The 11289-nt window shown below is 39.1% G+C and overlaps 2 protein-coding genes across 4 annotated transcripts; one reads left to right on the top strand and one right to left on the bottom strand.

Moving 5' to 3' along the window:
• Positions 1 to 1320: 1320 nt before the first annotated feature.
• On the top strand, positions 1321 to 6442 carry LOC137745144 (probable E3 ubiquitin-protein ligase RZFP34). Of its 3 annotated transcripts, none has more exons than XM_068485059.1 (12): positions 1321 to 1508; positions 3930 to 4121; positions 4208 to 4295; positions 4422 to 4481; positions 4589 to 4621; positions 4793 to 4870; positions 5013 to 5056; positions 5358 to 5398; positions 5484 to 5566; positions 5667 to 5758; positions 5862 to 5973; positions 6065 to 6442. In XM_068485059.1, the coding sequence occupies exons 2-12, from the start codon at positions 3982 to 3984 to the stop codon at positions 6173 to 6175; spliced, it is 882 nt and encodes a 293-aa protein (XP_068341160.1). In that variant the 5' UTR covers positions 1321 to 1508; positions 3930 to 3981; the 3' UTR covers positions 6176 to 6442. The 3 variants fall into 3 exon arrangements, with proteins under 3 accessions (XP_068341160.1, XP_068341152.1, XP_068341143.1); XM_068485051.1 differs by having other exon boundaries at positions 2839 to 4121; XM_068485042.1 differs by having other exon boundaries at positions 1321 to 3460; positions 3582 to 4121.
• A 961-nt stretch (positions 6443 to 7403) lies between these two features.
• LOC137745137 (FCS-Like Zinc finger 10-like) lies at positions 7404 to 10104 on the bottom strand. Its single transcript, XM_068485030.1, has 3 exons — positions 9869 to 10104; positions 8061 to 9153; positions 7404 to 7955 (listed from the first exon to the last, which is right to left on the bottom strand). Exons 2-3 carry the CDS (start codon positions 9107 to 9109, stop codon positions 7808 to 7810), a joined length of 1197 nt encoding a protein of 398 aa, XP_068341131.1. The 5' UTR covers positions 9110 to 9153; positions 9869 to 10104; the 3' UTR covers positions 7404 to 7807.
• Positions 10105 to 11289: the final 1185 nt, after the last annotated feature.

Here is an 11289-nt window from a genome sequence, read left to right as displayed (position 1 = left end):
GTTCATTTTTTCACGTTCGGAATTAGAGGATTCATGCATGCAAACAAAAAAGATCAATACAACTGTCCAATCAGACTGCTTTTGAAAATTTAAAAAAAAGTGCTATTATATATAGAAGCACAATTTATAAAAGCATCAGACTGATCGGCAGTGCCTGCCTAGTTCCATTGTGCATTCAAGATACCAGGACCCATGTATAACCTTCTATCCCATTGATTCTAATTGGCATACTACACATTACAAGATGTGAGAGGCTTTTTGTACAAATCTTATCATTTTTTAGCATTCTTGGAATAGTGAAGGATTAGCACATCTTTCTCCGGTTTGTAATCTACAAGCAAAGAGCACATTGTTAGAGTTAGACAAAGAAAAAAATGACTATAAAATAATTGTTATGGATAGAACGTTAGGACATACATAAGTTAGGACTGTATTTTGATAACCGAGTCATACAAGTTAACTAATTTCAATCAATACGAAAAAATTAACCGAATCATTGTTGATATAATAAGAACAAATGTACGATCATTATTATGGACAGAATGTTGAGTCAAACAAGCTAAAAACGTAATCAAAACAACAAAAACGAATATAAATTAGAATATAAATTGGTTCCAAACCTCTAAGGAACTTGGCAATCATATGACTCTAATGTTAATAGATAAACATCGTCATATTAATTAATGGAAAATAATACTTATAAGCAATCGTTCAATGGATAACCATGAAATTTGAGAGAAATTAAGAAGTCAATTCCAAAAACCAAACGTATCCGCATTACAATGTAATGATGCTTAATTAATTAATTAGATATTTATTTATTTAATACCGCCAAAATCATCGACGTCAAGTCACTTTATCTCGTCTGCAGACGTGGCAAGCAATTAAGCACCTTGGCCAAATTTAGTAACACGTGTCGCCAACCCAATCCAAATTGCAAGCTGGAGCGCCATCACGCTGACTTGTCCGATTGGATCGTTACGTTGAACGGCGAACTTCGTACACGAGAATATCACCGACTTTTAAAGGATAATGTTACAATGCAGGCGGCTACATTGTAATGACTGTGGTTTCTCTGTTTTTCACCGTCGGATAGCTAATTAAGGCATGAGGACTGTTCGATTCGCATGTGCAGAATAATAGAGTGAGCGAGACTTCAGAGGATTAAAACCAGATTATTGAATGAGTAAAAGCGCGGGGATATTTTCAGACAATTTACTGCAGAGAGCTGTCACCAGTGATCCTGACGCTTTCGATTTCGAGGCAATTTCGAAGGCTCGCGAAGCGATCAAATCTTCGGTATAAATAGCAATCGCCTTCGAATTCTCTCTCATCATTCGGCATCACTTTCTCTCTCTATCTTCTTCTTTGCGTTTCTATCTCTAGTTCTCTCTCTCTCTCTGTCCGTTTCAGTCGGAGCTCCGGATAACCAATCGGATTCTCATCAGCGTTTGCTATCGGATTTGGATTCGGCGACTGCATCGCTTTTGTGTCGCGGCGGATTGAAAGTTCGTTATTCTTTAAGAAGTTCATATAATTCGTAATTTGTTTTGTTTTGAATTGAATTGGCTTTGGTTTTGCGTTAATTGATTATAATTGTAGGTAATTTGGTTCTGAAATTTCTGAATTCTGCAGATTGTGTTAATCTTTAGCTTTATTTGGCGTGTTATTGCATGAATTCTGAATCTTTTGATCGTATTTGCAATGAATTGTGTGAATTTATGGTGCATTGCGTGGTCTGTGGTGGATTTGATTTGATGAATTGTTGATTGGATTAAACCTGCTGTAGTTTTTAATTTTGTGGTAATTTTTAGCTGATTGACTGTCATGTAATTTGGTGGTTGTTGCTAATGACGATGACGATAATGGTTGTGTTTGGTTTAGCTAATTTTTTTGAGAAATGTGATTCTGGCCCTAGATAGTTGTGTTTGTAGAAATTGTTAGCCCTGCCCTTGCGTGAGATGTTTGTATAGTGAAGACATGTGTGTGTGTGAGACTGCTGAGTTTACATTGAGAAGGAACTGAGTCCGCGCCTAGCTTTTTGTTTCTAGTTTCCAAATTTGGTTTATTTGTTGAAACGTGTGTGTCAAGAGGAGCAAAAGAGAACGAATTTCGAGTATGGACACCGTGAGCGTTACGTACGTGATTCTACTTATGTGGATTTCTTTCTGCTTTAGTTTTACTGACGAGGGCTTCATTTGGTTGGGGGGCAAAATCTCGTCTATTAATTGTTACCTGATTTCAGCTACCTGCTGAATAAAGTCCAGATAAAATTAACCAAATAATAAGTGATTTAATTGGGTTTGTAAAAATGAAAACATTATCGAGGTTGTTTATGTCTTTTTTGGGTTGGAGGTTTATAGTAGTTGAGGGGCAAATGATTTCAACTTGTGATTGGAATCGCTGTGAGTACTGCTGTTAGGCATCATCCGCTCTTTATGGGTGGTGCATCTCGTATGTTGGAGCTCAACTTCTTGTTTCTGGAGCATTCCATAGCCGTCGTGTGCATTTTGTGCGTTTAGAAGCCAAGGCCAGTGTTGGTTATTGGGACTTTCTCTGAACCTTGGTTTCAGGTGTTGCGATGTGCGTCTTGCCGTTAACGTTCAAACTTTATCGAGGTTGCACCTTGAAGCTTGTGGATATGTACTAAAATTTAAGGAGACTGATTTACCAAAGTTATACAACATAACAGGATTATTTTTTTTGTTTTTCATTGGTTCACTGTACTGGAAGATAGGGTAGCATGCTGCAGGGGCTTATCCTCTGCTTTCTGTATAATGAGTTGCTGGAGTTAAAATACTGAATTATATGTAGTATTTGACGGTTTTTCTGCGGCAGTATCTGCAGGGCTGTTGTATTCTTATCAGAGGTGAAATTGGCAAGTGCAGAGCGTATATGCTTGTTTATCGTGGTTCTGATTGAGTCAAAGCTCTATCCCAATTATGGCTTCTAATATTACAAGTGTGGTCTTGTCGTCACTTCTTTGTTGTCACAGCATTGGGAGTTTGCCGTATGGCTCATATCTGATATTGCTGGTTTGGGAACATGATTTTTTGGGTCGTCTTCGTTTCCCCCCTAATGCTAATCTGAGCATTGATTTACTCTTGGTATTATGATTCTCAGTGCTCATGCTCTAAGGTCATTATTCTTTTTTCCTTTATATTTTTTCAACCCTTAAATCGTTTTTGAAACCTATCGATTTGCAACTAAGGTCAGTGAGACAAGGGTTTTGCTCCCATTCATTTGGTTAAGGGGGCTTATTCGTGAGGCCGTGTCACTAGAAGATGGGGAATCAAGAGATAAAGCTGTGATTATTTTTATAGTTCAAAATGTTGATAATGAGAGAACTGTATAAGGTTCAAGCAGAGCCACTCAAAGTCTGATGGTATAGAGCTTTAAAATTTTGCCTGTTGGGTAAGTTCAGTACTTGAAGCCGAGATGGTGCGGAATTCCAATTGAGGTAGGCCTGTTCTGTATGGACAATCAACAAAACACATTTTTCCATCTCTAGTGTTCTTTCCCTATTTTGTTACAACTTTCTAAAACGCATTTGATTGTGTGATCTATTGCTTGTACCATAGGTTGGGGCGTCAAATCGTTGTGCCCAGTATAGTTGGATTTGGTTCCGAGACTTCTTCAAGGAATCAAGTGATGCAATGTTGTTGCTTACTTTCCAAAGATGGAATCTCTGGAGTTCCCAAGCGCTGCATTGCAGTTATTGTTTTTATGTCTACTTGTTTTGATGAATCCTCCTCTTGGGGAAATGCCGATTGGAGCTGTTCAACCTTGCTTGGATTTGTTGTAGCTGATTTCAAATGTCTGCAGCATTATAGAAGAAAGCAGTGTCATGGGGTGTTTGCCCGCCTTGATTGGGCGACTAAATGCCTCTGAGCTTTAACAAGTGGTGTTAAACGTTTTTGTACATGCAGGTGCTTTAGGCTTATTTCCAGCTTCTAAGTATTGCCACATCCGTTTGGAGGTATGCAAGATATAATGGTTAGGCAGAACGTAATGGGGGATGCTCACTGTAATCTATCGAATGGCGAGTATAAGCTCAAATTTGAATTGAAGGATACTGGAGAGGCCACTGAATTGCTAGAGAAAGGATATATGCAGTATGGGTAATTATTCTTACTCATTTCTTCGTTTATTTTCTGTTCTTCTTTGGTCGCTGCGAAGATAACATTATGATGGTTTTATTTTACAGATGTTCACACTACCGGCGAAGGTGCCGTATTAGAGCTCCTTGCTGCAATGAGATTTTTGATTGTCGCCATTGTCATAACGAAGCTAAGGTGTGTATATGATTTTGAACTACTTCAGAGTATAAGCCCTTATAACCAATGCTGGCTTTGTGACGTATTTGTTGATAGTTCTTTGGCTTGTATCAGCTTGTGTTGACTTCTCATTTTGGTATACAGAATGATATTAGCGTTGATCAGAAGCATAGACATGACATACCTCGCCATCAAGTGAAACAGGTAAATCCGTTATTGAGTTCATGCATCTCTTTATCCTTTTTGGCTTCTTAATAAGCTACTTATACTGTTCTGCTTCATAAGCTGACAACACATGCATGATATTTCAGGTGATATGTTCACTTTGCAACACCGAGCAAGAGGTGAGTTTGTGTTATTGGCAGATCCATTTCTTTTGGATTTGCGTCGAGTACTTAATCAAGATATTTTGCATCGTGAAAATAAGCTGGTGTAGCAGATAAGAAAATTCCTTAGTGATGAGAATTTCGCTCGCATTTTTCTGAAGTGTCTTTTGTTTGCTGCTTCTTTACCAGGTTCAACAAGTTTGTATTAATTGTGGTGTATGTATGGGGAAATACTTCTGTGAGACTTGCAAGCTCTTTGATGATGATGTAAGTGCCTCACTTTCTGTACATCTGTCTTAGTTTTCGATGATATATGATTAGGATATTGGTGTAAGCCTGGTATGGGAACTTATGATGCTTTGAAGTGACTAGTTCGTGCGGGCGGATGATCCTTTTTTGCTTTTTGCAGGTATCTAAGAAACAGTACCATTGCAATGGCTGTGGGATTTGCAGGTAGAATTCTCATGTCCTTGTTTTTGTTGTCTATTTGCAAAGCCTGACGATTGAACTGCCATGAAAAAATGTACTGAGATGTCTAGCTAACCACATAGTATGCGAGTCTCACTTTGGTATTATCTTTTGGCACCAGAGCATGATAGGTCTTTTTATTCAATATGCTTTGTGAGGCATCAGTTCTTGCGACACTCACTCATGCACTTTCTCTCGTCTGCATTAGCGATTTTCTTTGTAGTTTTATGCCTTCTCGAATTGTTAATTACTGAAGTATTCACTCGAGTGTGCTCTTTTGTGACAGAATTGGGGGGCGTGAGAATTTCTTTCACTGTGACAAGTGTGGTAAGTAATGCGTGCTTGTTATTTTCAAAGAAATTGAGCATCCTTCTATCATCTCGTTACTGATGTAAATCCATCTTCTTGTCAGGTTGCTGCTACTCAATGCTGTTGAAGAACAGCCATCCCTGTGTGGAGGGAGCAATGCATCACGACTGCCCTGTTTGTTTTGAGGTAAGACTGAAGTTTTTTCATTATCCTCTTAAGACGGATTTTAAAGTATTTTGTTTTGGTATCGTTGATGCCTTACCGAACATGTATTGGTGTTTTGCAGTTCTTATTCGAAACAAGAGATGATGTTACGGTCATGCCATGCGGGCACACTATTCACAAGAATTGCTTAAAAGGGATGAGGGACCATTACCAGTGAGTATACGACGGATTCTTCTTTTGGTTCCTTTTTTCTTTTGACCTGATTGAGCATAGTAAGTAGAATCGAACTGACCTGGCGGTTCGTATTTGATGACAGATACGCTTGCCCTCTTTGCTCCAAGTCAGTTTGCGATATGTCTAAGGTATGGGAGAAATATGATATGGAGATTGCAGCTACACCGATGCCTGAACCCTATCAAAACAGATTGGTACTTTCCCTCTCTCCGTCTCACTCAAAGTTTTCCTAGTGTACAAGTATTGTGCCGGTAGAATTCATTACTATTCAATCCTCTTCGACAGGTTTCGATCCTCTGCAACGACTGCGGCAAAAGCTCACAAGTGCAGTACCATGTTATGGCCCGGAAATGCCCGAACTGTAAATCTTACAACACTCGACAAACCAGAGGCTGAGCCGGTGGCAACGTTTTTGCAATCGAATTGGTTTGAGCATTGGCTATCAGTGTGCACCTGCGCATGTGTGACGAGACTCGTAACAAAAGCCCCGTACTCTCTTGACCACCTAGCCATATCGGGGGAGGTGGTAGTGCGGTTTGTCTTCTGTTGCAGAGCTGTGGCCGGGGGTGCACCGTCATGTTTCATTTATTTGTATTTATTGTCCTGTATTTCTATGTATGGCTTTTCCCTGAAATTAAGGCAAGATGTATGATGATCTCTCAAGTCCGATGAAACTCTTGTTGTTTCTCGTTTTCTCTGTTTTCGGTTTTATTTGTCGTCCTCGACTGCACTGGTTCCTGAGCTTCTTTCTGATCGACCATCGGCTGAGGTGGTCTTCAGTCGATCTGGTCCCGAAGTGTAGACGTAATGCTGACAGTGAACGTTTCAGATTTTTCAACTTCTTTGCGGTCTGTTGTTAGTAGTTTACGTGTTATAATATTGGCAGACAGCTGGTTGAGACTTGCTTAGTGTTGGAGCAGTTGCTTTGCAAGAGTGTTGTGTCATGGAATTCGATGTTGGATGGGTTTTGCAGAAGTGGCGATGTTAGGAAGGCTAGACTCTTGTTCAATGGATAGGAACACCGTGATCAACTGCTGTTGTATATCTCGTCGATTTGGGGGGAAGTGTTTTGAGTTGTTCCGCGAGATGCAGGGTTCAAAGGTACAACCCGACAAGGTCACGTTAGTCACTGTGCTAGTGTTGCATCCCTGAATCATGGCATTGGGTGCATGTTTACATAAAAAAGCAGAAGCTGGAATCAGCTTACCACAGTGAAAGACTGGCAGTTGCTTTTGCTTTGGTCTTACAAGCATCAGCTTACCGATCCCAGTAGTGTGACTAATCTGCAGATTTGTAGAGATTGCCACTCAGCTATGAAACTGATATCACAGGCCTATCACAGAAAATTGTAATCAGGGATGGCTACAGATTCCATCGGTTCGTCGACGGAAACTGCACTTGTAAAGATTATTGGTGAATTCAGATCATAATCTAAGTCTATGCTCAAGAAATTTTCATTCCATCCACACCCCAAAAGATGTATAAAATTTGCGAAAAAACTACAGTACTCCGCAGTATTGAATTCTCCGCAAATTTAGAGATCTTAGATCCAATCCAACGGCTGTCATTCAATACTCCAGAGTACTGTGGCCTCAACCCAACATTTGAAGATGGAGAGAGAGAATTGTATGTAATAGTACTACTTTATATATTCAGTCAAAAACTGGTTCAAGATTACACAGCAACTCCGGCCACAAGAGAGACTTTAAGGATGAAGTAGTAGTAAAAATGGTAAGCCATAAAAGCCGGCTATCGCCCTTTTACATGAATTACAAAGAAATATAGGACTTCGATGGCATACATCAAATGTCTCGTTTTATGGAAAGCAAAACTAGTTAGAGTTCGAATCCTATCATCCACCAAGACCATGAAAGCTGAAACACCATTAGCAAACGAGTGAATTTACAAAACGATCATCCATGGCTGTCGGGCGATGCACGTAAACAGCTCTTTCTAAACAGATGATCAGCTGCTTCTGCGAGAGGCTCATCGATCATGGGCATGGTGGCTGAGGATGAGAGGCATCTCTTATTTATCTGCAAGCATGCCAGTCTCGAAAAGTTCCTCATCTGACTCGAGAGGCTTCTCAGAAGACGGGTTATTGCATTTTTCCAACGCCTCATCAATCAAAATCTCCTCCGAACGGCAACTCAAACTGCAAAATGCTTTCTCACCCCTGCAAGAAATCATATACGACTATAAGCATACTGAAACCAAAACTATTTAGCAGACCCTTACATATGATAAGAAACCGAGTAAACGTCTGTCTCGGAAAATGTACCTGTATATGTAAATATCTTTGCCCTCTTCCAATTTCTTGTTACAATAGTAACAGAAGCTAAGGAAATTGTCTAAAGGGTAGTGACCAAAATTGTCCAAGCTCGGACCCGGGCCGGTGAATCCAATTTCCTTTTCCTCATTCTTACCAAAATTGTTGGCATCCTCAGAATGACATTCCAAAATGCAGTCACCAAAGATGTGAGTTTTTTTGGGTTTGGCACCATGAGAGATTACACAAGTATAATCCTCAGAAAGCTCAATCTCACTTGCTGAGAGAGACCCAACAAACCCATTGCTAGACCCGATGGATCCAGTCTTCATTTGGGTGGCTAAATTAGGGCTTCCTCCAATGAATTGATGGGTGGTTAAATTTTCCGGACAAAAAATTCCGGAACTAGAGTTGGGGTTAAGGTTGCTCAGTCCCGATAGAGTCGAAAATGCTCTACCGGAATCTAATGAAGAGGACCGGATTTTCCCGAATGACTCAGGTTCTGATGGGGGTTCTCCGATTTCAAAAAGAACATCAGAACTACCCTTCTGTAAGGGAGATTTGGTTTTGGAACGAGGGAAAATTGCATAGTTCTTAGGCAGAGATTTTGGTGAAGAATCGAAAGGCTTGACATTTGACTGAGGCTCTGGGGTTTTATTAATCCTCATTCCAGGTCCAAAAAGAATGTTCTTACTCTCCGATGAACGAGGAACTCTCCCGGAAGATTTCACATCATCAAGAGAATCTATGATGCTTAATCCTACTTTACTGCTACCCCAGCTCCTCTGCTGTCCCCCATCATGGTTGGACCTTGGTGACCTATAGGGGTTACCTAGATTGGAAAAAACCCTAAAATCCAGAGGAGAAGTTGGGCTTCTAACTGCATCACAATCTGATAAACCCTTAGGACTCAACCCTACAAACAGACCAGGAACACTGAAAAAAGAGCTGCTTTTAGGGTTGTGCCCCAAAACATCAGACCCAGCGGCAGCATCAGAAATTGGCAGATGACCCATTTGGTGCTGATCCTTCTGAACTGACCTGCTTCTCTTCCTCAGCATTCTCTCAAATTGCCCCCCCTTTGGGAAACCAAAAGCCCCCTTTTCTGTGCCAAAAAAATCAACAGGTTTTCAAATCAATAAATACATTATTTCTACCATTTTCAGAAGCTAATTAACAAAGATCACTCAACAGCTAATAACCCATTAATCATCTGCTTAATCCATGAGCTGCATTGCAGAAATAAAAGGAAAAAAATACATGAAAAATTATTAAACCTCACACATACACAAAGAACTTGATGCTTTTCAAAGATTATTGAGTTGGAAGAAACATCTGGGTTTATGGATCACCCAAAGGATACAATATAAAGATTTTTATTTTCTTTTTCTTTATTGGGTGGATTAAGAGCATTAAAGGGTGTCTGAGATGACAGAGCAATGTCTAATCGAATTCAAGGCAGAGGAAAAAAATAGCTTTCTTGGTATTTGGTAAAAACTCAAATGTAGGGAGAAAAGGGGGTTGAATCCCTGAAAAATCATTAATGCATTACCAAAAAATTAATTCAAATCGACTTAATTACATGCAACAGCGAAAACCCAGATAGAAAAAACCCCTTTTAATCCGATCGAACATGCATTAGGAGGCGATTAATCCCCAAGAAAAACAAAAAGCTTGAATCTTTTAGCTCAATCAGCAAAACCCAAAAAAGAATTAATAGAATAAACGGATTAAACGGATTAAACTCGAAGAACCCAGCATTGGATTCAAGAAAAAGAGCAAGTGAGATGAACAATGAGTTAAAAGGAAGAAAAGGCCACCTGGGTTCTTTCTCTCTCTAGCTCTGGAAACTTCAGAGAGATGGCTCTGATGGTAGAAGGAGGCCCCAATGTAGTAAATATATGAAGCTTTTTGACAAGCGGTGTGTCTCTGTGTGAAACTTGTTCTCCACTCCTCTCTCTCTCTCCCCCACTCTATTTCGTGCCTCAAAATCAGCGAAGCAGTGAGCTTCTGAAATACTCACTCTCTCTCTCTCTCTCTCTCTCTCAAATAAAATTAAAGATAAATTAAAATTTTGGTCTTTAAATTAAAAAAAATCTAGAGTATTGATTTTGAACTTGATACAATGCGGAGCGGTTTTTTTTTTTTTTTTTTTGCTAATTTTGTTAAAATTTTCATCTATTTTTTATTCTTTTAAGCTTTTTATTTAGAGAGAAGAGAGTGAGCCCAAAGAAAAATTACTCAACATTATACAATATTTACAAACTTTTAATTCGGCGATCAAAATTCTAATTAGGCTAAAATTCATAACCATTACTCTAATATTCTCATAAAATTATGTCAATGTATGCAATAATGTACTTGTGCCCACAGAAATGGCGTTTGTACGTATTTTACCAGCTTCTGCCACTATATACAACCTTTCGTCCTCCCCTTGGTGCCACTTCAGCACCAAAGTGGTTTTGGACCACTTTCTAGTTAATTTTTGGAAATTTGGAAAAATGCATGAACTAGTAACTGAGGTTAATTATTTAGAATAAAACCCTTTTATTTATAACAATCTCCCTTTCAATTCTCAATCTAGGTGAAAATCAACTTACATTGAATTGTGTGTCAGTTGTAGTGATTAAAAACGTTTATTATCGCATATGAATCCCTAAGTTTGTATCTCTTCTTCGAGATCTTTTACGAAGTTATATTTACATTGGTTTCTTAATAAAATGTTAGTAATAAGATTTTTTTTTTTTGAAGGCTTAAGTTGTTTCTAGTATAACAATTACTGAAGTATTCTCCGTAGAAGTTTAACTCTCGTCCTTCGACTTTTTTTATTATATATTCTGGTTACACATTAATCAATTTTCACTTGTGTTTATTAGCTTAACAATTAGATGTAACAAAAATTAAAGATTTGAGTTTTCTTGGGCAAGAAAAAGAAAATTAGGTATTTTGTTGAAGGTATGGAAGTGGTAAAAGTAAAAGTGGTGGGGGGTAACTTTTGTGGTATAGGGTAAAGTACGGAAGAGAGGGTGAAATGCGTCAAAGGGCAATTAAGAAAAGAGATGATGGTTCCGTACTATCTTCCCCTTCTCGCTGAGTCATCACAAGACGACAGAAATGCTTGATGACTCATGGTTTCAATTATGACCGACAGGCCGATTAACTGACTGACTGACTGACTGACTGACAGACCCTCACGGCTCTTAACGGGGACCGTTTGCTTGACTAGACGGTGTCATTTCAG

The sequence above is a fragment of the Pyrus communis genome, chromosome 1 (assembly GCF_963583255.1).
Source record: "Pyrus communis chromosome 1, drPyrComm1.1, whole genome shotgun sequence".
In the NCBI taxonomy this organism is placed as follows: Eukaryota; Viridiplantae; Streptophyta; class Magnoliopsida; order Rosales; family Rosaceae; genus Pyrus; species Pyrus communis.
Note: the sequence above shows the minus strand (reverse complement) of the source record. Positions and strands in the feature narration are given on the sequence as shown.